The sequence below is a fragment of the Suillus discolor genome (assembly GCF_016758755.1).
Source record: "Suillus discolor strain FC423 chromosome Unknown F5147scaffold_5, whole genome shotgun sequence".
NCBI classification, from domain to species: domain Eukaryota; kingdom Fungi; phylum Basidiomycota; class Agaricomycetes; order Boletales; family Suillaceae; genus Suillus; species Suillus discolor.
This window is the reverse complement of record NW_024541252.1, coordinates 937,313-965,206: the sequence shown is the minus strand read 5'-3', so window position 1 is coordinate 965,206 and position 27,894 is coordinate 937,313. Positions and strand designations below refer to the sequence as shown.

General features: G+C 47.9%; 9 protein-coding genes across 9 annotated transcripts; 3 read left to right on the top strand and 6 right to left on the bottom strand.

Moving 5' to 3' along the window:
• Positions 1-19: 19 nt before the first annotated feature.
• F5147DRAFT_307025 (uncharacterized protein) lies at positions 20-2,849 on the bottom strand. The gene is made up of 12 exons (XM_041429138.1): positions 2,616-2,849; positions 2,496-2,568; positions 2,142-2,436; positions 2,054-2,078; positions 1,865-1,953; positions 1,717-1,800; positions 1,601-1,654; positions 1,528-1,548; positions 1,233-1,477; positions 999-1,181; positions 857-948; positions 20-807 (listed from the first exon to the last, which is right to left on the bottom strand). Exons 1-12 carry the CDS (start codon positions 2,726-2,728, stop codon positions 126-128), a joined length of 1,956 nt encoding a protein of 651 aa, XP_041298181.1. The 5' UTR covers positions 2,729-2,849; the 3' UTR covers positions 20-125.
• On the bottom strand, positions 2,703-3,665 carry F5147DRAFT_307065 (uncharacterized protein). Its single transcript, XM_041429139.1, has one exon. It carries the CDS (start codon positions 3,595-3,597, stop codon positions 2,971-2,973), a length of 627 nt encoding a protein of 208 aa, XP_041298180.1. The 5' UTR covers positions 3,598-3,665; the 3' UTR covers positions 2,703-2,970.
• A 179-nt stretch (positions 3,666-3,844) lies between these two features.
• F5147DRAFT_672121 (replication factor A protein 3) lies at positions 3,845-4,967 on the top strand. Its single transcript, XM_041435649.1, has 4 exons — positions 3,845-4,065; positions 4,126-4,188; positions 4,240-4,345; positions 4,399-4,967. The coding sequence occupies exons 1-4, from the start codon at positions 3,976-3,978 to the stop codon at positions 4,479-4,481; spliced, it is 342 nt and encodes a 113-aa protein (XP_041298179.1). The 5' UTR covers positions 3,845-3,975; the 3' UTR covers positions 4,482-4,967.
• F5147DRAFT_307008 (uncharacterized protein) lies at positions 4,324-7,292 on the bottom strand. The gene is made up of 6 exons (XM_041429136.1): positions 6,951-7,292; positions 5,444-6,900; positions 5,047-5,390; positions 4,945-4,994; positions 4,401-4,883; positions 4,324-4,345 (listed from the first exon to the last, which is right to left on the bottom strand). Exons 2-5 carry the CDS (start codon positions 6,874-6,876, stop codon positions 4,596-4,598), a joined length of 2,115 nt encoding a protein of 704 aa, XP_041298178.1. The 5' UTR covers positions 6,877-6,900; positions 6,951-7,292; the 3' UTR covers positions 4,324-4,345; positions 4,401-4,595.
• Positions 7,293-7,333: 41 nt separating this feature from the next.
• On the top strand, positions 7,334-9,429 carry F5147DRAFT_833557 (uncharacterized protein). The gene is made up of 14 exons (XM_041443872.1): positions 7,334-7,500; positions 7,550-7,686; positions 7,737-7,769; positions 7,820-7,839; positions 7,892-7,906; positions 7,967-8,005; positions 8,070-8,098; positions 8,156-8,169; positions 8,225-8,260; positions 8,411-8,470; positions 8,529-8,663; positions 8,715-8,952; positions 9,007-9,064; positions 9,120-9,429. The coding sequence occupies exons 2-14, from the start codon at positions 7,614-7,616 to the stop codon at positions 9,321-9,323; spliced, it is 954 nt and encodes a 317-aa protein (XP_041298177.1). The 5' UTR covers positions 7,334-7,500; positions 7,550-7,613; the 3' UTR covers positions 9,324-9,429.
• An 831-nt stretch (positions 9,430-10,260) lies between these two features.
• Positions 10,261-12,790, bottom strand: F5147DRAFT_567212 (uncharacterized protein; the record flags this gene model as incomplete). Its single annotated transcript, XM_041430838.1, has 8 exons — positions 10,261-10,677; positions 10,710-10,793; positions 10,845-10,913; positions 10,962-11,038; positions 11,090-11,260; positions 11,312-11,516; positions 11,565-12,344; positions 12,410-12,790. 8 exons carry the CDS (start codon positions 12,788-12,790, stop codon positions 10,261-10,263), a joined length of 2,184 nt encoding a protein of 727 aa, XP_041298176.1.
• Positions 12,791-21,787: 8,997 nt separating this feature from the next.
• F5147DRAFT_648836 (uncharacterized protein) lies at positions 21,788-22,543 on the top strand (the record flags this gene model as incomplete). Its single annotated transcript, XM_041433302.1, has 3 exons — positions 21,788-21,865; positions 22,050-22,187; positions 22,307-22,543. The coding sequence occupies 3 exons, from the start codon at positions 21,788-21,790 to the stop codon at positions 22,541-22,543; spliced, it is 453 nt and encodes a 150-aa protein (XP_041298175.1).
• A 1,384-nt stretch (positions 22,544-23,927) lies between these two features.
• On the bottom strand, positions 23,928-25,136 carry F5147DRAFT_743020 (NADP-dependent oxidoreductase domain-containing protein; the record flags this gene model as incomplete). The annotated part of the gene is made up of 7 exons (XM_041439573.1): positions 23,928-24,061; positions 24,114-24,149; positions 24,209-24,399; positions 24,454-24,541; positions 24,589-24,714; positions 24,766-25,014; positions 25,076-25,136. 7 exons carry the CDS (start codon positions 25,134-25,136, stop codon positions 23,928-23,930), a joined length of 885 nt encoding a protein of 294 aa, XP_041298174.1.
• A 556-nt stretch (positions 25,137-25,692) lies between these two features.
• Positions 25,693-27,817, bottom strand: F5147DRAFT_672085 (uncharacterized protein). Its single transcript, XM_041435648.1, has 5 exons — positions 27,632-27,817; positions 27,038-27,572; positions 26,952-26,980; positions 26,640-26,904; positions 25,693-26,585 (listed from the first exon to the last, which is right to left on the bottom strand). The coding sequence occupies exons 1-5, from the start codon at positions 27,698-27,700 to the stop codon at positions 25,987-25,989; spliced, it is 1,497 nt and encodes a 498-aa protein (XP_041298173.1). The 5' UTR covers positions 27,701-27,817; the 3' UTR covers positions 25,693-25,986.
• Between the last annotated feature and the right edge of the window lie 77 nt (positions 27,818-27,894).

The following is a 27,894-nucleotide window of genomic DNA, read 5'->3' as shown; positions in this document are numbered from 1 at the left end:
ATGTTCTACAGTAAGATCTAATCCTGACTAGTGATGGCCGCCTAGCTACATAGTACGTGTTGGTACTTCGGTGACTAGCCCAATGATCTTCCTCTTATGATGTTCAAAGTCAGTGTTATCAAATTCTAATCTTTGGCCTCTTCTATGTCTTTACCGTCTTGTAGTGTCCACTTCGCAGCCACCGCCGCGTGACGGAAATGTTCATTGGTAGCCCTTCTACCGACGATCTTTGGATACGGAATTGTGCTTGACGAAGCGACCTCTTCGGGCTCTTCAACGACTCCGGTATCTGTGTATTTTGCATTCTCCTGGTGTTCTGGATAATATGAACTAGGCGATACTGCGGCGTCCGTGTCGTTGACTGCCGGTTGTCCTTCATTTTTGGACGCCGCAGAGGTGTTGGACTGGTATGACCGAGTTTCGGCGATAGAGTGAAGGTCATCGTCACGACCGTCGGCACCTGATATTTCTGGTTGGTGGTTGCGCGGGGTTGGGGCGTCCACATCGGCGTTTACTTGTGGGAGGCCTGTCAATGTACGGGGGCTAGCTTCTTCAGGGTCGGATTGGGGCTTGCGTCTTTGGCTTCTTATCATCTCCAAAAACTTCATAACTCGAGCCAGAAAGGATGATAGTGATAGTTGCTGGCCAATTGCGTGCCACCACCAGCGCTCTCTTTCCCTGATGCGAATGATGCCGTATGATATTAACCCGAATACGATGAGTACCACAGTACCGACTATGGCTCCGGAAGTTATATCCCTGGCACTGCACCAATCGATGGAAAATGCCACAAAGAAGAAGATCATCCTAACTTGAGGTCAGGGCGTCTGCCTATGGCATTATGGCTCAGACTCACCCCCACATGAGTAACGCCTTGGGAATGCTGTAAATTATGGCCAGCTTTTCAAGTCCATGCTTTTCGTCGTGAATTTTTAACGCGAATGATGCCTGACACAACTACCATAAGAAACATTCCAGTTGTACAGCATGTTACTGACCGCTTCCAAGGCTGTATTGTCTCCAGAGGTTTGTTCATGCCAGACCAAGAACATGCCGAGAATTATACTTCCCAAGCTCGTAACCAAAGACATGTAGCTTATAATCTGAATGGCAGATCTCCCGCCGGTATCAACAGTGCCGATATCGAGAAACCCAACATTGACGCTGAGCAAGACAGTGGCCTACCAATGGTTCCAAATTAATTTTGTTCAACGCAACAGAGGTAGATTTACCAAGAGATTGGAGTCCTTGAGCTGCCCTTTCAAGTTCGAACTAAGTGCATTCCACCGTGCTGTGGAAGCAATTTCATCTACAATGGCCCTGTGTAGTTTTTGGACTTGCGTCATGGGGTCCAAAAAAAGGAAGGGTGCGACCACGACCATCAACAATGATGGTGTGTATGCCCAACCATGAACCGTCTTGTCAGATATCAGTCTCACGCAATCCTCCCCGTGAAAGTTGATGAACTGATTTTCACCTAGAAAGCCATCGTCAATCACAGCTGGATAGAAATGAGAGAGCACTGACTGAATAACTTCATGATACGGCCTTAAACGATAATTGACATTAGGAACAGCTGAAGTTCAAATTCAAGCCTCACCAATGATAATGGCAGTATGACATCGTTGCATCCGCTGCTTTTCACGGGAATGAACTTTTTAGAAAAACTGAATTAGCACAGAAATTCACGAGGAAGTATCGACGTAGTGTACGTACCCTTGAGTCCATTTACCACCGAAATGTAGTCCTTGAGTTCGATGACATCACCTAGCGCAGAAGACCGCTTCGATGTTATGTGATCTGATGGTTCAAGTTGCGACCGAACATATTAGGTCGAGATAGAAGACCTAAAAAAAGTACTAACCACATGTCGCATGCATCAACATATCCTTAATCTCATCGACATGGTCTTGTGAAACTAAACACAGGTCAGGGAAGTATTCCCAATGCAGCCTATGCTCTCCGTCAGTATACTTGTATGTGAACCTATAATTGTATTAGAAATTGGATGGTATTGTAAGCAGTGTCGCACGGACCTTTCCTAGAACACAACCAGTACTGTGCCTGAATGGCAAGCCCTGATAATGAGAACCAGGACGAGTCGTCAGATCCAGATGCACTGACAACTACGATCCACCCACGTATGTGTGAAAGACTCTTGATGCCTTTACAATCGGAGAGCACATCTTTGACGTCAGACTTGTGCAACCAAAAGAGGCATCTGCTATTGTGGTTAACGAAATAGTACCCACAAGCGATGCCGGAGCTAGCAACGTCGCTATCCTTTAGTTCAAGTACAAGATCCACCTGCGTCAGGTCGAGGCGGAGGTTCTCTTGTTTAATGATTGACTTGAGCCCACTCCACAAGTATTGCATGTAGTCTTCGATGCCCTTGTGTATTTGTGGGTCAAATATATCAACTTCTGTGAATGTCCTCTACATATAGTAGTCGTACTAAAAATGCTGGTCTTCAATGATCGATAGATTTTACGCACTTGTTTTTCGTTTAGAAAGTAGCGAGAACCTTCTGGATGAACAAGGGTGGTCCATCCTTCAGGCAAAACCGCACTTGAAAGAGTTTATGTATGAAAGAAGATGGTTTAAGTACGACTTACCTCAGGTCATGGACAGGAAATGTGATTGTCATAGCGGGGACAATAGTCAGGGCACTGTCAGTGGGCCTTTTTGCAATGTCAGCTCTTGAGTACAAGTAGGACAAAAGGCTCATCTTCACCGGGGAATGCACCTGTCATACCTCAAGACTCCTTCCGCAACCATAGGAAATATTCCTGGGAGTATACGCTGATGGACCTCAATCTCTGAGCCCGGCATCTTGTTGCTACCGGGCGGAGCAGCGTAATAAACATGACCGGCAGCAAGATCTGGTGGTGCAGGTTGTCGCGCCATGGAATTATGGACATCTTCCGAAAGACGATAAACATGTCCCTTGTGCGGTCGTAATCCAGTAAATTATGGTGTAAGACTATATTTGGAAGGAGTCATGCCAAGCGCGGGATGCATCGTGGAGGCCGTGGGCCTTGCAGCAACCAGAGAACGAGCATCATTTGTGGATATCTGCGATCGTGAATGTGACTCCCACAATCCATAGCCTAAAGGACGTGATGGGCCTGGGCTGCCAGACCGCTCTAATGGGTCGCCATTGGGTGACGGCCAACTCATGTTGCTCCCCGAGCTCTCCCCTGTGTGGAAACTTGATATAGAACTCCTCTCTATCTCTGCAGTACCCCCATTCCGTATTGTTGTATTAATCTGCGACAAAGGTATCGCTGTATTTTTTCGCAGGTGTTGTAAATGGATTCTTGAACGAGGACCATCCGAAGAAGGTAGAGGCAGAGAACTCCGGCAAATGGGTGCATCCTGTCTTGCGATGTTCTCTTGGGAGCGCAGTAGAGCCTCGCTGGAAAGACGTATCCCAGCAAACAATCTCTGACCACATGCACTGAGCTTTAGGCGATCAGAAACAAATCGGCAGAGTAAAGACAAAAAAAGCGAAAATGAACTCGCAGAGCGTCGTGCAAGCTGTGAAAGCCACTTCTTCACTGCGTTGAGCAGGTGTACAAGGAATTGTGCTGTCATCTAAAAAGTATTCCAGGACCTATAAAGCCTTGACGCAGTTTGAGTTAGGGAGCTCAGCACGAGGCTACAGCGCGGCGAACTAAAGAAGCTTCAATCACGGCCGGACCTACTAGTACTATTAGTACTATAACGTGACCATATGCGCGTCTTGTCCTCTGGAGTTTAATTATTGCATACGAAGCATTAAGATACAAAGTGTAATTCAGAATGATTATACATTGAACGACTGTTTAACGTTTAATGTGCACGAACTTGAACTGTTTTGATTTCCCAAGCGTATGTTTACCTGTATTTACTACCATTATTCACTGCACAGCCACAGACGCGTCGCTTTCGACCCGGAGCAGCACTACACCAAATTCCAATCTCGAGCTCGCCATGAACGAACATATCTCAATGCGCGTCAACTCTGCCCGTCTTTCCGGAAACAAGGGCAGGACAGTCCGCCTCCCTTGCAAAGTACTCCGAGTCAGCTAATGTTCATTCACGTCTTTCACGTACGCGTCTGACCCCCTTATCTTGTTCCAGCTTTCAGATGACATTGCCATCGTCGAAGCGAGTGATGGTGGTCAGGTAGAAATTCAAAGGAAGGTCAGAGCTCGTGCACTCCTGACTTTTCATAACACTCATTGTCGGTGGTAGAATGTGGATATGACTGCCACCTATGTCGAAGTTATTGGAAACGTGGTGGATGCATCCACAATAAAAGCCATGGCGACACTCCCGTTGGATTCAGAAGGCGAGCTAGGTATGTTTTCAATAAATCGTATGGCCATGTTCGTTCTCATTCCACTAATATAGATATGCAACTGGTCAACGACGTGATTGAGCTTACGTTTGAATCGAGGTTCGATAAACTTTTCCCTCGATACAAAGACACATAGCCTAGTGTGCCTACACATTGATTATCTACCAGCACATACAAACTTCTCGTTGTATTTTACCGCATTGCATCACATAAATTGGGAAAAGTATACTCCATCCATCGCCCCTATGCATTAAGATGGACCGGCTTTGGCCATCTTCTTGTCATGTCCCCTTTTCCGATTGTGGTTCCCTCTGCTAGCTTTGTTCTTGTCTTTCGATGCTCGCTCTCTCGCATCACCACCATCTCCAGACCCTCGGCCGCGCCCCCTTCCTCTCCCTGCTCCGCGCGCACCCCTGCTTCTTCCGTGATCTTCACCACGGGACGATGACCCAGAACCACCTGCGTTTCCGGTCGTTGACAAATCTACTATCCTATTCCCAGAAAATTCGTGTTTCTCTAAGATCTTGTCTTTCTTTGGCTGGATGCAGGGTGATGAGAGTATCAGTACCGACCAGTCAACGCAGGTAATGATAGCATACATTGCGTTCCAGCATAATCCTCCATCCCTCGATTTGCTCATCGGACCAACCTATATGTTAACTCAGCAATGCAGCTACTAATGAGAACAAGTGAAGACTCGCCGGTCTGTGTTTTGAGCTCACTACGTGCTTTCGACCTCCGTGTATTAGCATCTCTAGCAAACAGCTCCGGATCACGGATATACGCAAGCTCCAAAACAGTCTCCGGAGTAACTTTCGAAGGCGGTACCCCATCCTCGTCGCCATCGTTTTCGCCCTCGCTGCTAGCCTCTCCATCACCAATAACCTTCACCTCGTTTCCAAAGTCGAGATCATGATCGACTTCGGCAGCCTTGCCGCTGTCTTCATCTTCCTCTTCGTTATACATGGCCTCTGCACGTCGAAGAATGTCAGCTTTCATTTGCTCGACGGCTGCTCTGTCCCTGAGCGTTGATGCCTCATCTTGGCTATAGAGCAGAGCAGTGAGTGACAGGATATACAAAGGAATATCGCTCCATACTTTTTCTTCCCCACATGTATCTTGGTAACATCTATTACCTCATCGTCAAACACGTTCTTTCTCTCAATGGGCTCATTGGGCACAGTATGGGCACTTTTGTTCGCACCGACATCATCTGCAGCAGAGGGCTCTGCGGGTGCGGTGCCCTCCAATAGTGCTTCGATGACCTTCTCTGCATTCTTGAACACAGACTGCGTGAGGAGCCCCCGGATATACTCGGGCGATTGATTTGGGAAAATATCCATGACCTGTAAGATCTCCACGTCGAGATCATGCGGCTCAGGTTCAGGGCGGCCTGCTTTAGTTTTGCCCTTGCTTGAAGACTTGGCCTTCCCCGAAGCAGAGGTGCCGGGCGGGACGCCAGACGATTTGATGATCAGCCTGAGTGCCCCAGGATCTTTTGTCCCAGCAGCGGAAGATTCGATGTCGAAGGAGCGAAGGGTGGACTCGAGGAGGTCAACTCGGGCGTCTTCACGTGCCGCACGACGTAGAGCAGATGCAAGAGTGCTAGACAAGTCATACGAGTGTTGATAGTCGGCTATCAACGATCGGTTGAGGAAAGGAGCAGCAGTGCTAGTAGCAGTGCCACCCGTTTGTACTGCTGGCGGGGGTGGGAGGTTCAATAGTGCAAATACAATACTGAACGTCCGTTCTGACTCTGCTGCCAACTCTGTACCGGATGCGACTGAGAGGTCTTGGAGCATGGTTGTGATAATAATTTGGAAACTGTCTATGAGGTCAACCTTGGTTTCAAGCCAAATGCGCTCCCAGTCATCCAGCTCGCGTGTGCCGACGTCCGTGCGCATTCCACCGTACGAACGTGCTAGTGCAGAGAGTCCTTCTTCGTAGGCTTGTGCAAGTCCTGTCATGAAATCGTGGTCCCTCGCGAATGGACGCACGAGTTCGGGTGGACAACCAGAGAGCAGACTGAGAAAGCAGCGTGAGGTTTTGCGAAGGCCGTATAAACCGGCAGAGCGGGACGGTTCGAGAAGAGTGGTGAGCACAGGAACCATATCTGAGGTAAATACAGTAGCAAGGTTTGGTGTGCTAGCGAGGGCTGTAGCGAAAAGGGCACGGACGCGAGTTGGGTAAGGAAAGTATGCGATGGCGATGTCGAGGAGTGCCTTGACATCGAAGCAGGAGGGTACGATAGCTAGCTTCTCCGCAAGGAACAGGACGCGTGCGTGTACATGATTGTCCGTATACGGTGGAGCATCCCAGATGAGAGATTGCAAGGTTTGATGGGCAACGTTATTAACGTAGCTGAATAAAAAACTACGGGTGGCAGGGGTGTCTCGTCTTGCGGGAGGTAGTGCAAGGATCTCAGAGAGGGCGCTTGATAAGTTGCTATGGAAAGTTGCGAGCTGGGAGGCTGATAAGGACTTTCTGGCGCTTGCAGGAGGATATGTTGGGAGTGGTGCAACAGTCGGCATTTTTGGACCTAGGCCGTGATGAGTCTATATATCTAATGTCTGTCAGCTGGTTTATTGCGATTAGAAATACAAACATCAACGTATGATGGACGTCGGATAGAGGCGCGCGATGTGGCTTGCTTGATGATGGCAGTCACGGTACTTCGCAACCGGTCATTTAACGCTCAGCGCTCGGATCTCTGAGAGTCAGAATCAAGTTTGGAAAAACGGATCTAAAGGCTGAAGTAATGAAGTCCACCTTCTACTTAGCAGTAGTACTAGTAATACATAGAAAATGGTCTCGATGATCTTGACATATAGTAAGAGCACATGCATTTCAATGCCGTACCAAGTACTTAAGTGCTTTATGGTATCACATATTAGCATTTAAAAGTATCATACGCAATTATCCTGATTGTAAAATCAGTGCGATTTGCTGAGAGTTTTGAAAATTGTACGACGTGTCACATTCATGCAGTTATCTTTGTATCGTTTAGCGGTTTTCTCGCTGTGTCTATTAGAGTCCGACTCAGCCAGCGAGGCCGAACAGACTCGGCCCGACTGTGCTCCACAAAATCACGTTGGAAATACTGAAGTTGCCGGCCCATCATGGAACTTTCCAGCTGGTGATCAAGCTAAGCTCAAGTGGTGGCCTGCGCAATAGTACTGGTTTGCAAATTGATTATATATTCAGCACGGAAGTATCGTAACTTATACACCACCAACATTTCCCACTCGCTCACCCCCATCTCTCAAATATGACCGTAATTTCCAATGATCCCAGTTGGTGGCCAACAATCAATTCAAATATTATTGTCAGCTATTGGACAGGTTCGTCACACCAAGATGTCTAGTTCTAACATTGACTCGCAGTTTCGCAGTTGCTGCCGGCGTCATGGTAGTATATGATTGGAGTGAGCGGAATAGTGTTCGATAACTGCTGATATTCTCATAATATTTCTAGTACTGACACTGGGACAAGAGGTAAGTCGATGTTATCGTCGGAGCAGTCAACTCGCTGAGAACGGTGTCATAGATTGAACTGATATGGGTGAGTGACAAATTCCCGTATCAGAAAACAGGATAGGCTAATACAATAAATTCGCGACAGAGGCAACGCTGGTCTCTCATGACTGTGCTGTATTTGGTTGTTCGTACCTTATGTTATATCATTAGTGTGGTTGGCAGGTTATACTAACTTCAATATGTTTCAGATACGTTATATTGGAATACCATATTCTGTGTGTGTGTCCAGACCAACAACTTATCACCGTGCTAATCGCTCATTTCTGACAATTAGTGTCAATGTTCTGGGTATGTCTCATATGTGCCGTGTTCGATTCTTTTGACTCAGGCTGGCGGCACATAGGATGTTTGCCATTGGTCTCACTAACGGATGCAGTGAGTATTACACAATCGTCTCATTTTTACGCTCATATTTAGTAGTGGCGAGTGAGATTCTGATCATCGAACTTGGCTCAACATAATATCTCAATAGGTGTAAGTCGGAGCTTTTGATACCAGCACGAGGGTGTCCACTAATTGAGTGTTTTAGGCAATCTTATGAATCGTGCTCAGAATGGGACAAATGGGGTCATATATGCCATGTTGGGTGGTAAGTTACCCAGCTGCAATACCTCTGTGATATTGACTCGATTAAAACACAATGCAAGTCATCATGATTGCTCGCTTATATGCCATGTATCTGGGATCTAGAAGGATGCTCATTTTTCTTGTTGTTATCTTTTTGGCTGTTACCATTGCTTGCGCAGTAATCGGAACAATAGCGACCAGGGACAGTGTAGCGGGTAAGCTTTACTTGTTGACTTGAAGAACACAGCTCATTGGACAAACACCAGAGAAGCTAATACTCTCTGGCACGTACATGTGCGATAACGAATTTGAAGGGGGCGACCAACTTGCGTATTTAATGTTTTGGACGGTCTACGCTGTCTGGGAGATCCTCGCACTGTGTCTTTCAGCCTGGATTGCCGTAAAACACTTCCGTGACATGCGACGACTCCGTCGACCGATAGGATCGACAACTGGGGACTGTTTCAGAGTGCTGATAAGATCTCATGTGCTTTATTTTGCAAGGTGAGCGTGTAATGTGCATGCTGTCATCTTTTTCTCAAGTTTCGCACGCGCTAGCTTTGTTTGGGTCTCTTGCCTCGAGGTTGCTATTAGCTCTGCAGGCCAAGGGCTCATGGTGCGCCGACCTGTCGCTGACTCTTGCTTGTCACCACTGCTAATCATTTCTGTAGAATACACAATCTATGGGAATTCAGATACTTGTTGATGCTTCTCAAATTTCACAGTCCATGCAGATGTTTGTGATGGGACCACGCCTCATCCTTAGCGTTCGAGAATACCACGCCACACTCGTGGCCAACTCCGATGCAGAAACTAACATGAATTCGATTGTCTTCCAGGAGCGTGTACTTATACCAACTAGCAGTACTGTGTAGCGAAATGCTTAGCGAGTGGTCTGCAGGGAGGAGAAACTGGGTCGAGGATCCGTCGAGATATTTATTCAACATTAGCGTTTCAAAGTATATTTGAAAGGTCTAGGCAGACTGGAGCGAAGTTGCTACACTTGCACAGTCGAAATGATTTAACTGGCAGTCCTTGACGCCCGATAATAAAATACAACGAGAATCAGTATAAATTGCCGAGACTGCAAATTCTACGCGTTTGCGGAGTTCCGCTATCTGAGCACACAGATGATAATGAAGTTACTGCGAAGCGTGAAGCCCAGATGGCTGATGACTCATTGGTGCTCAGATGCGTTGTCCTCTATCTGGGCTACGGAGAATGAAAAGGAATTAATCGCGCGGACTCCTGGATCAATGTATGCCTCTATCACGAATGAGCATGGCAAGGTCTGCTGAGTGGGGACTGGAGAATTAGAGAATTGGAGTTTTGCAAGTCAGAAGACCTCAAGCATACCTATCAAACTACTAATGAGGCATCAACCAAGAGATTCTGTTGGAGCCCCTGCTAAACATACAAGATGACATTGAGGGTAGTAAAGAATATCATAGTAATGTAGATAGTCTTGGACGGCATGGAGCTCGTCACCAGGAGGGCAGTGATCTTCTTCGAGGACGCGAGCCAAACGACAAGGCACCTTTTAAATACAACCCCTGAGGGACGATCAAATATCAGTTAAATAAGAACAATAAGACGCGACCCAAGACGTACATTTTGTGGTATAGACGGAACGTCTACAAATCGATTGGAGACAGTAGCTAAAACGAATTAAAAAGAGACGTCGATACAGAATTTCAAGTAAGTCGACCCGATTTTTGTGTCGGAACCTGCTGATAACATTCTAGATGCAACGAAGTCAGCCACGCAACACCCTGAAGTGACAGTAACAACTTTTATACCGCATCAGGTCCTTTATTCGGCCCAAATTCTTCCCAAAAGACTCCCTTTCCTACCAGGCTGGGACTTTCCTAGTAGTGCTCCGATCCCCTTGTGTATTACCGTATTCACTGGCCTCATAGACGCTGAGTCATAGACATGAGGACAGGGCTGTGGCAGTGGTGGAGGATTCAGCTTCGGGGCTTCTAAATCCCGCTCATATCTTGAAGGTTGACGAGGTGACCTGCTCAGCTCGTCAAAACGCGGAGCGTCGAAGGTGCGCCGGGCTGCCTTCAACTTGTGCAGGACCTGTTCGTAAAAGTGTATCTCTCCATCAAGATGCTCCCTCGTTATTGTGCTGAAGTTTTCCACTTTCTGGTCGTGGTATGTGTCCATCTCAGCCATCGTAGTGTTCAAGACAGTTTCGCAGCGTGCGGCCATCTCATCGTTTGACTGGACATATGCATCAAGCCAGTGTCTTCCACAAAAATTGTGAACGTTCCGACCTTGCCCAATTTGAGAGCATCTTTATATCGTGAAACAGTAGATTGGTGGGTTTCAACAATTCCCTGAAACGACCATACTCAGGGCAAAGACGGTGATCGAACAATCCAAGATACCTCATACAATTGGTATGGATGGGCAACGCTCTTGAAGGCGTCGTGAGTTGCAAGCTGGGTACGCCGGGCCTTCGTCTGTGGTTAGTACAAGTCTTGCATAAGGAACATGACACAGACATGATCGTCATACAGGTCCGCGACAATCTGCAGACCATCTGATGTTTTCTGCATCGCTTTTGTGAGCTTCAGACAATCTTCGAGTCATGTCTCAGTTAGTCATGAACTCCAGAAATTCACGTGAGCACCTTGACAGCCTTCACGCCAACACCAAGCTCCTTCTTCATTCAAGAGGCCGTTTCTCTGTTGAGGGGTGTCCCCCGGATCTTCGTTAATCCCCAGGGGAGTAGAAGACAAGGGTATCGACGTGACCAAGGACAATAATGAGTACGACAACAATCGTTCGGCTTTCGACATCTCTGGAAAGCACTTTGTGATGATAATTTGGTACAACTGACGCCCGTACTCACCTAGTCTCGCTTCACGAATGTGACCAAAGACGTTTCTCAAGCTCTGCGTGCTCTTGCCCACTGCAAGGGTGTGACGACTGAAGCGATCGATTACTTCTGTGGCATCGTCCAAGTCTAAGTTGAATGCGGGATGAAAAACATGTGCGAAGAATGAAGGCCCAGCCGCAGGCATTGAAAGTAATTGGGGCATAATCCGTTTCCAATCCTTGGACATGGGTTAAAAAGCAAAAGTGAACCCATCATTTTCGCTCACCGCATCATTTTCGCAACCAAGAAAAGACGTGACAACTTCGGCATATCGTGCAACAGGGTGCCTCACAATACATCCAATATATCTCTCGAGTTCGCCTCTACGAGCTTCGACAAAATCAGCACTGAACCGTCCAGCATACTGTTTCTCAGGAAGTGGTGGGAGTGCAATACCAGGAAGACGTCTAGTCAGCGAAGTGTGTAACACGATGAAGTGAGAAAACCGTCGTTGAACTGTGATGCGGGCAGGAGAGATTGGTGGGATGTATGGATCATATGATTCATCTGTAGCCGAAGAAAAGAGTGAAGTGACACTATACATGGTATATGCTCCTGAAAGGCCCGATGTGCGCTTTGAAGGTGAGTGAACCAAGACTCGAAACTTTGGAACTTTAGATTGCCACGCAGGGCCAGCGTCAACATAGTGCCTGTCTGCTTCCCCCAGCCCAAGTCTACTGAGTCTATTATCATCGTTGATGGAGTCTTCCGTAGAAATCCGCTGATGTGAAGAGGATGGACTTGAAGTGACTGGATCGACATAGCCCTCGAGAACCCACTCTTCTGCACCGCTTGTCACGAACCCGGAGAACCGATTCAAAGTCTTGCCTCTAAGAAGGCTTTGCCTGAAACTTGGGAGAGGGTTCGTCCATTCACCGGTATCCTGAGGAACGATAGAAAGTGGCTTCGACTGATGCTGCAAAGATGCTTTGGGAGTGATCGTGCTGGTAGATGGCTCATTTCTCCCATGAGCGGCTAACGGTGCAGAAAGAAAACTAGTCGTGCACTTCACGGACAGCATAAGCTAGATAAGCGTACGAACATCGAGCGATCAGTAAGATCAGTACTCACCGTGTAATATGTCTGAGGTAACAGCCCTATTTCACCGGAGCTCACTCTCACCAAACTCCAGCCATCTCCAGCTTCTTCCTTCAAAATGTTCAGTTCATCTCCAGCCCCGACGGCCAGTTCCTTGAATTCAGCCTTTCCTTCAAAGTTGTAGAGCGCACGAGCTGCTTTGACGGGCTCTTCGACAGGCTGCGGTTCATGATGTTCATCTGCCGGCTCAGGTTCATCGTCTGATAATGAGTAGCACTCCAAATGCTCTGTCCATGCACTGGAAGAGATTATTCCAGCGTCAAAGGGAGTGTCAGAACGTGGACGTGTATCGTTGCCCGATTCAACTATAGATGAGTCTGAGGTTGATTTGATGGGTCGAGGTAGCGTCGCCATAATCTGTCGGAAAGAGAACAATTGTACAGTCAAAATAGCCACGCCTGAATTCACACATCGGGAGTTTCAACGTTTTACCTGTTGCAAGATTTCAATCAAAAGCAGATCTGGACCTGGCTAGACCATTCCAGACCTAGCCTAGAGCGTTCAGAGCAAGTACTCTGGATTACTAGATGGTCCCACGAGTCCGTGTGTCCCAAGAGTCCGCGCATTGACTCTAGCACACGCAATTCTGCACAGAATCCTTATCCATGATAGATCTGGATTCGCCCAAACATAATACACACTGCCATATATTTTTTTTGAAGAAAATCGAAGTAGATCTTGTTCCATGGGCAACTTATCAGTGTGAGAGGCATAGAAGGCTCACTCTAAAGGTCAGATCTCCACATATAATTCTAGAATATTGTGAGATGGTTATATACATGATTAGAGAATACTAAAACAAATTTATTCGTGGCACATGCTTGTCAGGATCATCTGCGATAAAGAAATAAGCCCCAGACGTGACAATCTGCCCAAAGCGTTACATAGAGACTGTGTAATCAAAACTCCGCAATGCCGAAATGCTTTACACATGCACAACTTCACAACATCTAATTGGCCTGTGCAGAAGGCAGAGGAAGCGCGGAGATAACCAGTGCAAACACGACTCCCTGCAGACGACAGGGAGTCCTATGGAGATTTTAACTAGTAATACATGAATAGTGAGCCTAGCCAAAACCTGCGAGAAAAATGGAATGCTCCGACAACTGGCAGGATAATAATAATACATAACGATAGGAAAAGACCAAGAGAAAGAAATTAAGTCTCGACCGCTATACACTATAAATAAGGGAGGGATGGGAGGGAAAGAAAAATAAATGATTGTGGAAAAATAAATAAATAAATATTGAGCGAAGCGATGAAAGAGACACACCAAAAAATCAATTTCCCGGTCCATCGTGAATAGAATGCCCACCAAACAGCAGGGCTTGCAGCAAAACAGGGTTCTTCCGAACATAGCGTTCCCATGTATCCGAACGCCAGCGCCCAATCCGCTGAATGCTGGAGGGTGAGACACCAGCAGCGGCCAGAGAAGTCGCACCACCAGCACGCAATGAATGTCCTGCGATGGACACATCAAAAAATACGTGCAAACGGCGCATAAACCATACCCGCGAGGGAGGTTTACCATTGTTACGCAACCAAAGGAAAGGTTGCAGTGGGAATTTGAGATCCCGAATGGCCAGGTAAGCCGCGAAATTTTGTAGAGGGTCAACGGGGCCCTCACACCGTTGAATGAGAACTTCATTTCCTTCGAAATGAACATCCGCTTTATCACGAGGCAGAAGAAACGAAAAATAATCAGCATTTAAACGAACTGAGTGACGCAGAGACAACTTCGCATAATCACGAAGTTCCAGTTGGTCCAGCCACACCAATTCCCCTAAACGCATGAGGCCGAAGAAACCACATAAGAGTTGAGACAGCCAGAGGATGTCGTCATATGACAAAGGACGAGGCATGGTAGAGGCCACACGAACAAGGTCATCCCGCAATAGAGGATGTTTCCGATTTGCAGGACGCCCAAACCGACGCGCGGATCCCTGCAAAGAGCGTTTGACGAGATGAGATTGACGGATTTGACGAATGGAAGGGAAATAAGGTTCCAATTGACTGACAATTCCCGACAAATAGCATTCAACAGACCGAGGTTGTATGTGTTGGCACATGTAGACCACGTAGAATGGTAACGTATCAGCGTTGGGCTCCACAGCAAAACGATGAGTTGCGCAGAAGGACAAATAAGAGTTGAGATGAGACGAGTAGGCTCGGGAAGTCGCAGGATCAAGAGCAAAACCGAGGGAGATAGAACGCTCTAGAGACCAGGCCTCCCGGAGTGGCTGCCTGGCGTTAGTGGACTGAGTGATCATTTTTTCGATGCCCCCAGCGCATTCCGAGGGGGTTGAAAAGGTGAGATGATTAAGCCCGGAGATACCTGATAAGCTTCATCATTCTTCCAGCGCGAAAGGCAATCAGCAACAGTGTTGTGTATCCCCGCAACGTGAAACACACGTAGGTCCACATGCGAAGCCAGGATAGCGTCCATAGCGACCAACAATAACCAATTATACGGAGGAAGTGCAGCGAGGGTGTTAAACATGGCGACCGAGTTCATGTTGTCCGTAAACACTGCTAGACGGTCATAAGAATGAAGCCGGTGTAGAGACTCATGCCTCTCATTGTGCAATATGGCAGTTTTCACTGGGGAGTACATGGCACGAACTTGTAGCATCACTCTGTGTGCTACCTGCAGCTATCTCTATATGAGGCGCAGCTTTCCCGCGCAACGCGCGCCATGCGCGCGTACCTTTCCCGCGCTTCACGATGTATATGCGCGCGCGCTTTCCCGCGCTGTAGCGCCCTATAGCGCCAGCCATCCAGAAGCATCCATCCACTGTCCACCAAGTTCCCTAGTGCGTATATTTCCATTTCTCACATTTGCATATCGTTCCATCTTTATTTTTATCATGGACCCTTACTTACATATATCTTTACATACCTTACTCGGTAGCGCTTCGGCTCCGCATGACAGCGCTTAGGCGCCATACTTAAAGCGCCAGCAGTACATACTTACTAACCAACTTACTCTCCCACCAGAACGACAGAGGACTTACTGGTTACTACCCACTATTTACCTAGCAGAACATAGTAGAAATCTATTTGTTTACACCTCGCATCTCTCTTCTCTTGTCTTACATCATATCATCACTTAAGCAAACTCACTCTTACTCTCTCTCGTATCTGTATACACGCGCACGCTTTCCCACGCTTCGCGCCATACACGCGCGCATTCCCGCGCCTTGCGCGCACCTGCGCTTTCTCGCGCTTCGCATTGGCCAACCAGTAGCGCTTTCAGCGCATACCTCTAGATCCTTGCTGCACTCGCTTCCCCTTTAGGGTCGAACGCACTTGTCGTCTCAAGTATAGCAGACTAGGCAACGCGCGACCTTACAACATTTATAGATACAACCAGGAGCATTGTTCGTGCCTCGCTGTATCGTTGAACCTTCAACTGGAGCCCACCGCGAGGGGAACAGTCAGCAAGATCTAGTTCTGCGCATCTTCGCGTCTAGCGCCATTTAGCACATATAGGTCAATCTCTTTGCATTTTCACAAGCTAACCATTTTTAGTCGCGCTTTCTCGCGCCTCGCGCGCGCGCCTTTCTCGCGCTTCAATGCCTTATAGAATGCCCATCCGTGGCACAACGAACGCGCCCAAATTCGACGGCACTACAGACAACCTCGCCGAGTTCATTGACGCATATGAGCAGCTCGCTGATGAAGCAGGACTCCAAGGACTCGACTGCATCAAAGGTATTATTCGCTACCTTGAACGCGATGATCGAGAACTATGGGGAGGCATGCCTGAAGCGGCAGTAAGCGATTACGACGCCTTCTTAGATGAGGTGAAGGTAATGTATCCAGGATGGGATGGCAAGAGACGCTACGCACTCGTGGACTTACACGCCATTCGCACGAGAATACGCTAACAAACCAATGCCCTCTTGCACTGAACTAAGCAATTACTTGCGCGCATTCAGGAAGGTTATGCAGCCACTTATGGATGAAGACCGTATTGGAAAGGCCGAACGCGACCGCTTATTCATGGAAGGAATCCCTAGAGATGCTCAGCCGCAAATTCGCTTGCGCCTTATGATCAAGTTCCCCGACCACTATCCACACGACCCATATCCGTTCATGGACGTCTTTGCAGCCGCACAGTTCCTATTACCTGCGCGCGCTTTTCCCGCGCCAAGCGCGCCAGTTAACGCGCCTGTAGTAGTACCATTTGCGAACTTAGTCACAGCGACCGCGCCAGCGCAAGCACCGGTGCAAGCCATGGTAACCAAGCGCAAAGATCAATACTACACGAGCCGCGCAACGCAGGATACGTCCACTAGCGCTAGTGTGACAGCTGGACTCTTCTATCGCGCATCCTCAGATGTTGTACTTGACAAAAGGCCACCAGTTCCTATCCTTGCGCCTCATGCGCACGATTTTCCCACGCCTTCGCGCGATTCACGCTCGCCTGAACCATCAACTGCGCCAGCACACAAAGCTATACCAGACTGCATCGCTTTAGATCACGAACTCGAGCGCGTGCCTGCAAAGCGCAACCAGAAGCGCACTGCAGGCACCTCTTTGCCCCCATCATCATCTCTTTCTTCACCTGTTTTGCACGCTGACAATTCTTATTTGCTGCCCACGTCAGCATCAATCGCATCGCCTTTAGTCAGGGATGACTCTAAACATCTATTGCACACCAATGCACCACTCAAATCACGCTCGCCTATCGCTATCGCATCGCCTACGGTCAGGGATGACTCTAAATATCTATTGCACAATAACGCGCCCATTGTGGAAGTTATTACGCCATTGCTTGAAACACGCTCGCCTATCGCTATTGCATCGCTTAAGGAAGAAATCTTGCCAATCGCCCCATCACCGTCACCACTATCGCTATTCGCATCATCAGAGGTCAGGGATGACCCTAAACATCTATTGCACCTTAGCGCGCCTATAGAGGAGCCTTCTACCGCATCAGAGGCTCAAGTTGCACCTCGCGTCAACCAGACTTTGCCTCTGGTAATTCCATCTGTCACTAACGATCACGCGCACATCGCGCTTTTTGCTTCTAGTGACTATCCCTTGCCAGTAAAGCATCCGTGCATCACACTGCCCAACCACCAAGCAGAGCATGACTCAGGCGACCCTGGGATGACTCAGGCGCACCATATTGCGCCTGAGAACGCGCAATGCGTGCGCCTAGAGGCATCGTATAGTTTCCCTCATCTCATTTCGCGTTTTTTGTCCCTTTCATGTTTAAAGCTCTTAAGGAGCTATATGAGAATTCCAAACACTTTAATTTCATCTTCGCACCAACCCTTGTTCACGCGCCATGATCGCGCGCATCACGCGGTAATTCCCGCGCCTCGCGCATTCATAATTTTAGCAGAGTTTTCACACTATCGCATTTCTATTGTTTCTCCCCTTTTAAATCACATCTCTGTTATTCAACACAAAATATATTCCAATCAGCCATCCAGGCGCGACTTAGGCGTGCGCCGGACGCATACATATGCGCCTAACTCCCCCATCATCATCTTCAACTTCGCACTTTCCACATTTATTCGCATTCTTCATGTTTTTGCTTACCATGTCAATTTTGTTCCTGCACACCCTGACGTGCACTATTCTCTTCCACCTATGCGCCTATTGCGCCTTGATAAACCACCCTTACAGCCCATTCGCGCAACATTTGCGCCTAATTCCAAACTATATATGTCTCTCGCTAACACATTTGCAGAGAAATGGCCGTTCCTTGCGTGTTCGGCCAATATAATCAAATTCGCGCGAAATCGCCCCAAGGCGCGCACATCGCGCGCATCCTATCAGCTTGTAGAGCACCTCTACACCCCTTGCAGCGCCTCCCATTGGCGCGCCTTCAACCTGCAGCGTGTTGTGCAGGAATTCATTCTGCCAGTTACTAGCCCACCTCGGAGTCGCAATCAAAAAGGCTTGATGAAGAGGAACCAAGCACCCCAAGCGTGCCAGCCTTGCACCTTCTGACCCTCGCCTATGCCACACACACCACGCGCTTCAAGCGCTTCAGCTGCACATCAAAGAAAAGACACATAACAACGCTGTTTCATAGGATACCGTTCGTTTTACCCTGGGTTTCGTCCAGTGCTCTTTCATTTTCATTTTTCTCTCATTATACCGCTGTCCAAAGGACTAATAACACACTGATATATATGCATATAGGGATTACCTAGAAGAATATAGAAGAAAAACAACAAAACAACCTTAGATTGTGCCCGCCTAGCTCAATAGGATATTATTTTCTCTTCGCACGCATGACGCGGCACCATGCTCTTTTTACCTTAGAACACGCAGATATGCGCGCAATCTTCCCGCACCCATGCGCCTCACGTGCGCGTGCGCTTCCCACGCCTTGCTCATAGGAAGGTGTAGATGTCGACAGCCGCACGAAGAAGACAAGTCGGATAGGACATCTGCAAAGGTTACTGTTTTCTCTTCATATTTTCGCATAAAGTTTTACTCATGCTGTTCAAACCTTTAGCACCTAATATTTAGCGCACCTAGCAGGACTTGGTTTGGACATGGATTGGATCGCTCTTGGACCGCGCCACTTCGCATCATGCTCACGCACGCATATTGGACTCAGAGATCATTGTGCAACAGCCCCTTGCGCCCCCACAGAATGCAGTGCATGTTCTCGTGCCTTGTGCGCGCGCACTTTCCCACGCTTCACACCATATGCGCGCACCTCGCCCACGCTTCACACACCACAGCCATATCACTCTCGCATCATCGCCTCACACCCATGGTGCATTATTCACACCAGAGTTACCCTTGCAATTCGCCATGCTATGCTGCATTCCCACGCCTCGAGCGCATATGCGCGCGCACTTTCCCGCACCTTCGCGCCTCACGCGCACCTGCGCATTCCCGCGCTTCGTGCATACCATGTGATACATTCCTACGCGTGCGCATTCATCGCCCAACAACCCAAGCATCGTACATGCATCGTACTCGCATACTATCACTCGAGATCCTCACCACACACGCGCTGAGTGGGGACACTCAGAATTTAAGTCCCTGGGAGATGTAGAGACTCATGCCTCTCATTGTGCAATATGGCAGTTTTCACTGGGGAGTACATGGCACGAACTTGTAGCATCACTCTGTGTGCTACCTGCAGCTATCTCTATATGAGGCGCAGCTTTCCCGCGCAACGCGCGCCATGCGCGCGTACCTTTCCCGCGCTTCACGATGTATATGCGCGCGCGCTTTCCCGCGCTGTAGCGCCCTATAGCGCCAGCCATCCGGAAGCATCCATCCACTGTCCACCAAGTTCCCTAGTGCGTATATTTCCATTTCTCACATTTGCATATCGTTCCATCTTTATTTTTATCATGGACCCTTACTTACATATATCTTTACACACCTTACTCGGTAGCGCTTCGGCTCCGCATGACAGTGCTTAGGCGCCATACTTAAGCGCCAGCAGTACATACTATGACTTACAAACTTACTCTCCCACCAGAACGAGAGAGGACTTACTGGTTACTACCCACTATTCACCTAGCAGAACATAGTAGAAATCTATTTGTTTACACCTCGCATCTCTCTTCTCTTGTCTTACATCATATCATCACTTAAGCAAACTCACTCTTACTCTCTCTTGTTTCTGTATACACGCGCACGCCTTCCCACGCTTCGCGCAATACGCGCGCGCGCATTCCCGCGCTTCGCGCATTCTCGCGCCTCGCGCGCACCTGCGCTTTCCCGCGCTTCGCATTGGCCAACCAGTAGCGCTTTCAGCGCATACCTCTAGATCCTTGCTGCACTCGCTTCCCCTTTAGGGTCGAACGCACTTGTCGTCTCAAGTATAGCAGACTAGGCAACGCGCGACCTTACAACATTTATAGATACAACCAGGAGCATTGTTCGTGCCTCGCTGTATCGTTGAACCTTCAGCGATGTTATGATCTGAGGCAGAGTGGATTCTGACCGAAGATTTGTTGGCCCGAAATGAGAGCTCAACTTTGTCGTCGATGATGTGGGTCTGCTTAGGTTCAAGGTCTGTTGAATGGGCGGCTTCAAGGACCTTTCCCAAGTCGACAACTTTCCATTGGACGATATTGAGCCACTGTTCCGGAGGGAATGGTGGACATCCAGGTGTGGATAAGATGTCCCGAACGACTGCTTTGGGGTCAACTGCGAATCGTTCAAGTTGGTCGAAGGTCTGCTTGATATCCGGCGCCAAAGAGGCAATGGCAGTGACGCGCTTTTCGTGCCATGGAAATTTAGAGGTGTCAAGGTGTCCTCGAGATCGTTTGATTCGAGGTTCATCCTCGTCAGAAGACTCGGAGTCTGCTCGCTCCTTTCTGACCCTATTTTCATCTTCTTGAATCTCTTCTCTTGGTGGTAGGTCTCACTCTTCCGCTTCTTGAGGAGACGTTCCCCTAATTTGATTTCCTCGTTCGGCAGCCTTCCCATTCGCTCTTTAACGGAGTCGAGCATGTCGACGTATACTGCAAGGGCTTCAGGGAGGCTTCCTCCGATTCTGATACTGGATGATTCAAGGAGGACTTGATGTAGGGCAAGGATGGTGTCTGCCTTTGCATTCTCTCGTCGACGATATTGCTCGACAAGTTCATTACACTTTTCGACGCATTCTGAGTCCGAACGTGCGGGAATTTCATCCGCTCCGGATGAAGCGGTTTGAGAGGTACCGGAGATAGCTTGTGATGACCCAGCTCCATTATTAGACATGAGAAATTTATTTCGATGGAAACGAAGTGACAATAAATAATGCAAAAAACGCTCTGGCGAGACGACGAGAGGAGGTCAGAAAGAGATTAATCGTGTAATATAAAACTACAGGCAACCTACCTGGCGAGACGACGAGAGGAGGTCAGAAAGAGATGAGAGCCCCTTACAATCGTTACCCACCAGGCGAACCTCAAACTCCGCTATAGGAGAGGAGGAGTTTGAAAGACGATCGGGAGTGTTGCCCGACGAAAAACAGGCCTAAAAAGAATACATGTGGCTGCGCGACCATAGTAGGGCTTAAGCCAGCGCACACGCAGGCCCATGAAGTAGAGGACGAGTCTTATTCAAGACTCGAAGTTCCGCGACAGACACGCAACCGCTTGTCGGCCAATTAGCTTCGTATAACTTATATTAAACCCAATTAAACGGTGCGAATTCTGCGGAGCGTGAAAAGGCATCGCGGCAGACGTGTGACATAGTGTGACGAAGTGCGCGAACTCTAGGGAAAATGCACTTTTCTGCGCGGTAACTCTCCGCTGGACTCAACACGTCAATTTTCGAAAAAGAAACTAGCAGACGTTGTACTTTCGATGTCACGCTATCGAACTGTCAAAGAATTAATTTTGTTTGTTTGTGCGATGTGGAGTAATGACCGTTTTGCCAAAAATGCGCGAACTCCCGTGGACATCTAGTACCTTTCGAATGGAATTTCACTGGCGGCAAAGGGTCAGTTTCCCCGCTGTATCAACATGTTGAGCGCGCTAGAAGAACTTACATTGTCATAGTAATTAAGCATGGTGCCCGGTTCGGTTCCCACACTCACTAAACATCATACCAACAAATTTTCTTCATATTCACAAGGTGCCGTGTATGTCTGTCGTGCGTTCTCAATTATCTAATAATAATCCAGATGTCTGAAGACGACACACTCCCACAATATTTCTACCGAGTGTTTGATGAGCAGTCTTGTTCCCAGTTAACTCGTTCTGGCACCTTTGTGGCCAGCATACTTATGCTGTCTACAACCGCAACCATCGGAATGCCCGAGGTCAATTAGAACGGCATATGGATTGGAGTAATCGACGTCGAACTCCCTTTATATCTGTGACGTGCTCACGAGCAAAGGCTCTTGAATTTGCTTTGACTCTGTTGAACATGGGAAGTCAGGCTGTTTCGATTGCGAAGATCGACAGCTCGCAGCTCGAAAGAGAAGGCACGTATGTGTACTGGATGTGCGATCTTGTTGAATATACCGGCGCGTATATCAAACCTGAAGCAATGAACAAACATGAATTTCTATGTGTTGGCCTCATTCCAGCCAACGCGGTCATTCAATGCTTTACACTTGGCGATGACGATGATTCAGACGATGATTATGATTCAGAGTCAGACGATGGCAATTAAGGAATCCATCAGTCGGTGTAGGTGAGTCGGATGCTATAGTTCTATCTTTGATTGTATTCAGAATCATGTTTCAGATCTTAGCAACTTCTGCAACATGTACCTAACGGTGGCATGATTCCATTGCTCGGAGGTGCACTGGGTTTGTTCCTGTATTTCTGTGCATAGTTTCTCAGTACTCATTATACCTACTTACCATCTTGACGATAATTCGAGTCGCAGCCCATTGGTATACCAAGATGCTTACCTCTGTGATTTCGATAGTAAGGGCCAGTTATGGATCGATCAACAATGTCGATGAAGCTTAAGCTCAAGTCCGGCTTATCACAATGATAGGCACCATATTCAAAGCGCTTCCGCACAGCCATGCAACAGTCACCTTTGTTATCGACACCCTCCTCATCCCAGAACTCCATCCAAACTCCTACTCAACTATCCCTATAAATTTACTCTATGAATGATGATACTCTGTATGAAAAAAAGCGCTCGCAATGGCTGAAGACAAGTCTCATACCCGCATGAGAGCGCCAGAACAGTCATTAAAGTAAGGTATGAAATGTTGATCTAGCGGCACTCTCTCCCACCTTTGCAGAATGGATGACGACGAGGTTGTTTGCGAGTTATTGCGCAAGGTGATCGTCCCTTGAAACGCGCGACAAACCCACTGAGAAACCCTGGGAAGAAACGTCTGCCAATCGTTGCATGCATTCTTTGCATGTATCAACTGGCACACTTTTCTGTCAGCCCAATATCAACGTATGTCAAGGATCTATATAAAGTCCACGCGGATCTAGAGCAAGCAAATTCTCTACGTAGCGTGAGTGATGTTATAAGTACGAGTCAATGAAAGATATCTCACCTCAGTCAAGCGCCTGAAACGCAAATGTCTGAGGTGTGCAGGCCAATAATTTGCGGTTATAAGTAAAGTTGGCTTTATTGTCCTAGACCAAAAGGACGACAACAAAAGAAAATTGGCGTCGGCTATAAAAACACTGGCAGGAGGTACAATCACTGAAACGTCATAAGGATAGACAATTGTAAGTGACGGAAAACAATTAGAAACAATAGGCAAACGCGTCGCTGGGTGCCGGGCGCTCTAAAGAAGCATGCAACTTTTAGCTTTAGTCCTTCATGTCCTTTCAATGTTCACTGTTGTAGCATCGTTCGACAGTTTCATCATTATATCAGGCATTGTCATGCACAGGTACAGAAACATACAGGCACGAGTATCGAGTCTATGGTGGAGTCCAGTTGCTCTTTGGAAGTGGAGTATCTATCTGCATGCAGCGTCTTCATAGATGGGAGGATAGCTTGAAATTCGCCTCGAGTCACTGCTAGTCTACTTGCAGGCCCACCCCCTGCGTCTACACTTCGACTACCCATAAATCTATTTGCAATCAGGGAATCCAAGACTACCGAAACCTGTCCAAGATGGGTGACAAGCACGGAAATGATGTGTTTTATCAATATCATGAAGCTCGCCAATCTCTTCAGGGGTCAAATCTATGATCTTCGCGTTGTCTGAGGATAATAATGAATAACAGTCAGAATCAATGATGGAATAACACCTCACTCAAGATACGCTCGTTGGTCACGGATTTGGGAAGCACTGTGTCATACCATTGAGAACCGATCTCTCCATTAAGAATGTTCATGAAGACTACGCACCAGTGTGCATGGGCTTGTTTGCATGAAGGGATATCAACACATTGGCGGGTTGCACATCATACTTCGCTGCGATTTTTGTAACAGTTTCGTTTTTCAACAAGGGGGAATTGTCGGATCCCAACGGAGAATAAGCTGTCATCACGATTCCCTTGTTCTGGCAGTACTCGACGACGTCATCTTGAGGACACGAACTACGGGCAATGATTCACAATCAAAGTACTCAAAAACAAATTTATTTGACTTACGGGTGGAGCTCAATCTGGTTCACGGCCGGTACGACGCGTGCAACTTTCAATAAACGTTCAAGGTATTCCACGGAGAAATTGGAAACACCTGATGCATTTTTAGTACAAAGAAAGCACATGAGGTTGGCCACTGACCAATAGCCTTCAGTTTCTCTGGGTGAGCAAGGTATAGGTCTTCCATAGTTTTCCAGGTGTCCAACCAGTCGTGTTCCTTGTCCGCCTGGCCATCTTTTGTCATGGGAGCTGGCCAGTGCATGAGCCCTGCTCTAGGAATTAGTCCTCGTCAAGATCAGCGAACGGGTTGCCACTCACAGAGGTCTAGATAAGTAGTATCGAGTTTCTTGAGTGATGCTTCAAGAGCATTTGCTGGATGCCTCTGGTCGGAATTATCAAGCTTCGTAGTCAGGAACATCTGGTCTCTTGGCAGACCAGACGCCTTGATCCCCTGTCCGACTTCTGTTTCGTTCTGGTATCCAGCGGCAGTGTCAATATGCTTGTATCCATTTTTCAGGGCGAATTCAACAGCATGTTCGACTTGGCCGGGCTTGGACTTCCATGTGCCTATATTCGCAAGCATTTAACGTTCAGTACATGAGATGGTTCGCCTTTCGGCTGTGCTCACCAAGACCGACCGTGGGCATAACTGCTCCAGTGTTGAGTATGACCGATGTTGTTGCAGGCATGCTGATACCACTATACAAGAATCAATTGACAGGCTGATAGCCTGGTACGCCCTAACTTTATAGCCCTTTTCAGAGCTATATTTACCAAGCAGTGACAATCGCGAGAGTCGCGACCTTCACCTTATGCCTTCAACGGACCACATGTGCCGAAAAGCGCATGCTTTGCGAACAACAATACGGATGTGATGAGTTTTTCCAAGGGGCTTATCACCTCTTATCACCTTGACGGTTCTACTTGCAGCCGGGGAAACCGAAAAAGCCCCGGCCAGACAACACAGGGTAGCATCCCCAGAAGTGACTGTCTTAGCAAGATAACGAGGCTTCCATGAATATGATCATCCGTGGCTGGTTTGACACAAGTGTGAAAAGGCGAGATCAGAAATGAGAACATTAATGGTTGAATCCGAGAACGGCAGACTAACGCATGGGGGTACGCCCTACACCAGTGCATTTCGGGATTTGAAGAAAGCCACGGATCAGTACTGTCCTACAGAGAGTTCTCACTCTCAATGGAGGATAAAAAAAGAGGTTGAGTCAGCACAACTCTTTCGATGACGTCGCGCGCGGAGATACATCGGAATAATATTTGAGAATGGCAAGCTGCTGTGAATTACTTTTCAGATCAACCTGTTCAGCTAGTCAGAGTCCTGGATCAAATTGCACAACTCAAACACATCAAATAGTGACGAGCAGTCCGTCCTATGAAATGTACGATTTTCTCCAGTGTCTCCTAGTTGGGATGTGAGAATTGGTGAGAATTGGCTACTACCTTGGGAACAAGAAATGGAGTGCCAAGTTGCCTTCGGCCCTCCTACCCTGCTCGGAGGCCGCGCCGGCATGAACGTCCCGATCAGCCCGGCGTACGGATGACGCCACTGGCAGAAAACCCGGCCGTGACAACAAGGACCATGAGTATTCCTAGGACCCAAATCGGGGCTATTCTACAGTCGAACCAAGCCCACATCGTGAACACAGCGATTAATCCTCCTCTGTTGTAGTCCGCGGGTGGTGGTTCTGCTCTAGGATTCTTGATCTGGGAGATAGCAATGTCCCTCATTCTAGTGGTATACCACGCAGTCCCGACGCCGCTGCCAATGAGCTTTACACTTGGTATCCATTTAGAAGCTCTGAACACTGCTTCTGGTTCGCGTGTAAAGGGTTTATCAGCCCAAGTGCTAGAAGATTTGTTATTTTGTAGCTGTAATCGTAGGATCTTGGGCAGGTCGGGACAGAGGACAGCGCATCTTCCAATGCCTAGCAAGTCGGCGTGCTTCGACATCAAGGCAGCTTGTAGGTGAGAGTGGGAACGGAGACCGCCAGTCAGTAGAATGAGTGGGACAGAAGAGAAAGGGACAGGCGATCGGTGAAGGTCCTTCATGACTGTCCGTGAAAATTGCGCAAAGAAGGCTTGGCGGTCTAGTTTTTGAGATCCACTGCATGCCATAAAGTCTGAGCAAGAGATCGGGTTAGACTGGGGAACATTCTCCTTATACGCTCCCATACCAGGTTTTTCGTAATCGCCTCCACTAATCTCGATAAAGTCGATGACACCCCAACTTGCAATGGTGCGGATGTGATCCAAAACACGCCGTTCGCCTTCCTGAGATACTTCCTCGGTGTTTCCAGAAGTTACGTAGTCAGCCGAGTTGATTTTGATTCCGATTATGAAAGTAGTTGGCACCACCTTGCGGATAGCTTCAACTATCTCGGACAGCATGCGAGTGGCATTTTCCGGTGCCACTGAATATTTGTCGTCCCGAATATTACTCTGACGCGTAATTGTAGTTAACTTTTGGAAGTACACAGTGGCCACACCTTAGGGCTCATGAACTGTGCCAGTAAATCTGCAAATAATTCAAATTCGACCCAGATACATTAACACAAATATCATGTCAACTCACATCCATGGGCAGCATGAAGCTGGATTCCATCGAAGCCTGCTTTGTAGGCCAAGAGAGCGCCTTGCACGAAGCTGGATTGAACATTTGAAATGTCCAGTGCGGTCATCTCCATAGGAACTTGGAACAACGCATGAAATATCAGGTTAGATACTGCGCTCCTTTCACGATTTTTATCATGACCTCCCCCAACACAAACAGAACTGGGGGCCAGGGGTGGAACAAAAGGCGGTCGACCACCAATAAAATTCGCTGATTGGCGTCCAGCGTGCGATAGCTGCATGATAGCCAGGGAGCGCGTGCCATCAACAGCTCCGTGGATGACTTCCGCCAACTTCTTGAAGGGTTTGACGTCCTCGGCATCGAGTGTGGGTGGCACAACGATGTCACGGCCCAAGGTCAGATGCTGAGGTGAGACCTGGACATTTCCAGTGAGAATCATTCCCCAGCCATGCTTTGCCCATTCTGAGTATAAGCCATAGTGGAATTCGTTTGGTGGACCACCAGAGAAATTTGCCATGTGCTCGTACATAGCTGTCTATGACAATAACTCTGCTTTAAACAACCGTCTTCGAATTATGTAGACGGAAACACTACCTTCACCAGCCTGTTCTCGATAGTACGACCGCAAGGTAAATCGACTGGATTGAAAACGTCACAGTCCATGGTTGACTCGCTATCGAACTCGTGAGCTTCAGATGTGCTCTAGTACATAAGGGCGCGTTTTCCTCAAGGTTGTCGCGGAGAGATCACGGGTCGCTGTAAACGTTCTGGTGAATGCTTTGAGAACATGGACATGAATATGCTCCCGGGCTCAGGTACGAATCACGTGTTGAACTTGAAGCTTAAGTTAGTATGTA

Bases quoted from the DNA above. Each gene is read 5' to 3' on its own strand.
- F5147DRAFT_307025 (XM_041429138.1), bottom strand. From the start codon at position 2,728: ATGAGCCTTTTGTCCTACTTGTACTCAAGAGCTGACATTGCAAAAAGG. The intron at 2,437-2,495 runs GTGCGTAAAATC...TACTATATGTAG, and splicing joins ACTTTCTAAACGAAAAACAA to AGGACATTCACAGAAGTTGA. The intron at 1,655-1,716 runs GTACGTACACTA...TTTTCTAAAAAG, and splicing joins GGTGGTAAATGGACTCAAGG to TTCATTCCCGTGAAAAGCAG.
- F5147DRAFT_307065 (XM_041429139.1), bottom strand. From the start codon at position 3,597: ATGACAGCACAATTCCTTGTACACCTGCTCAACGCAGTGAAGAAGTGG.
- F5147DRAFT_833557 (XM_041443872.1), top strand. From the start codon at position 7,614: ATGACCGTAATTTCCAATGATCCCAGTTGGTGGCCAACAATCAATTCA. The intron at 8,471-8,528 runs GTAAGTTACCCA...ACACAATGCAAG, and splicing joins CATATATGCCATGTTGGGTG to TCATCATGATTGCTCGCTTA. The intron at 8,664-8,714 runs GTAAGCTTTACT...GACAAACACCAG, and splicing joins GACCAGGGACAGTGTAGCGG to AGAAGCTAATACTCTCTGGC.
- F5147DRAFT_672085 (XM_041435648.1), bottom strand. From the start codon at position 27,700: ATGGACTGTGACGTTTTCAATCCAGTCGATTTACCTTGCGGTCGTACT. The intron at 27,573-27,631 runs GTAGTGTTTCCG...TTATTGTCATAG, and splicing joins TCGAGAACAGGCTGGTGAAG to ACAGCTATGTACGAGCACAT. The intron at 26,981-27,037 runs GTGAGTTGACAT...AATTATTTGCAG, and splicing joins GCTTCATGCTGCCCATGGAT to ATTTACTGGCACAGTTCATG.
- F5147DRAFT_307008 (XM_041429136.1), bottom strand. From the start codon at position 6,876: ATGCCGACTGTTGCACCACTCCCAACATATCCTCCTGCAAGCGCCAGA. The intron at 5,391-5,443 runs GTATGGAGCGAT...TCTGCTCTATAG, and splicing joins ATACATGTGGGGAAGAAAAA to CCAAGATGAGGCATCAACGC. The intron at 4,884-4,944 runs GTATGCTATCAT...CCCTGCATCCAG, and splicing joins GGATTATGCTGGAACGCAAT to CCAAAGAAAGACAAGATCTT.
- F5147DRAFT_672121 (XM_041435649.1), top strand. From the start codon at position 3,976: ATGAACGAACATATCTCAATGCGCGTCAACTCTGCCCGTCTTTCCGGA. The intron at 4,189-4,239 runs GTCAGAGCTCGT...TGTCGGTGGTAG, and splicing joins AGGTAGAAATTCAAAGGAAG to AATGTGGATATGACTGCCAC. The intron at 4,346-4,398 runs GTATGTTTTCAA...CCACTAATATAG, and splicing joins GGATTCAGAAGGCGAGCTAG to ATATGCAACTGGTCAACGAC.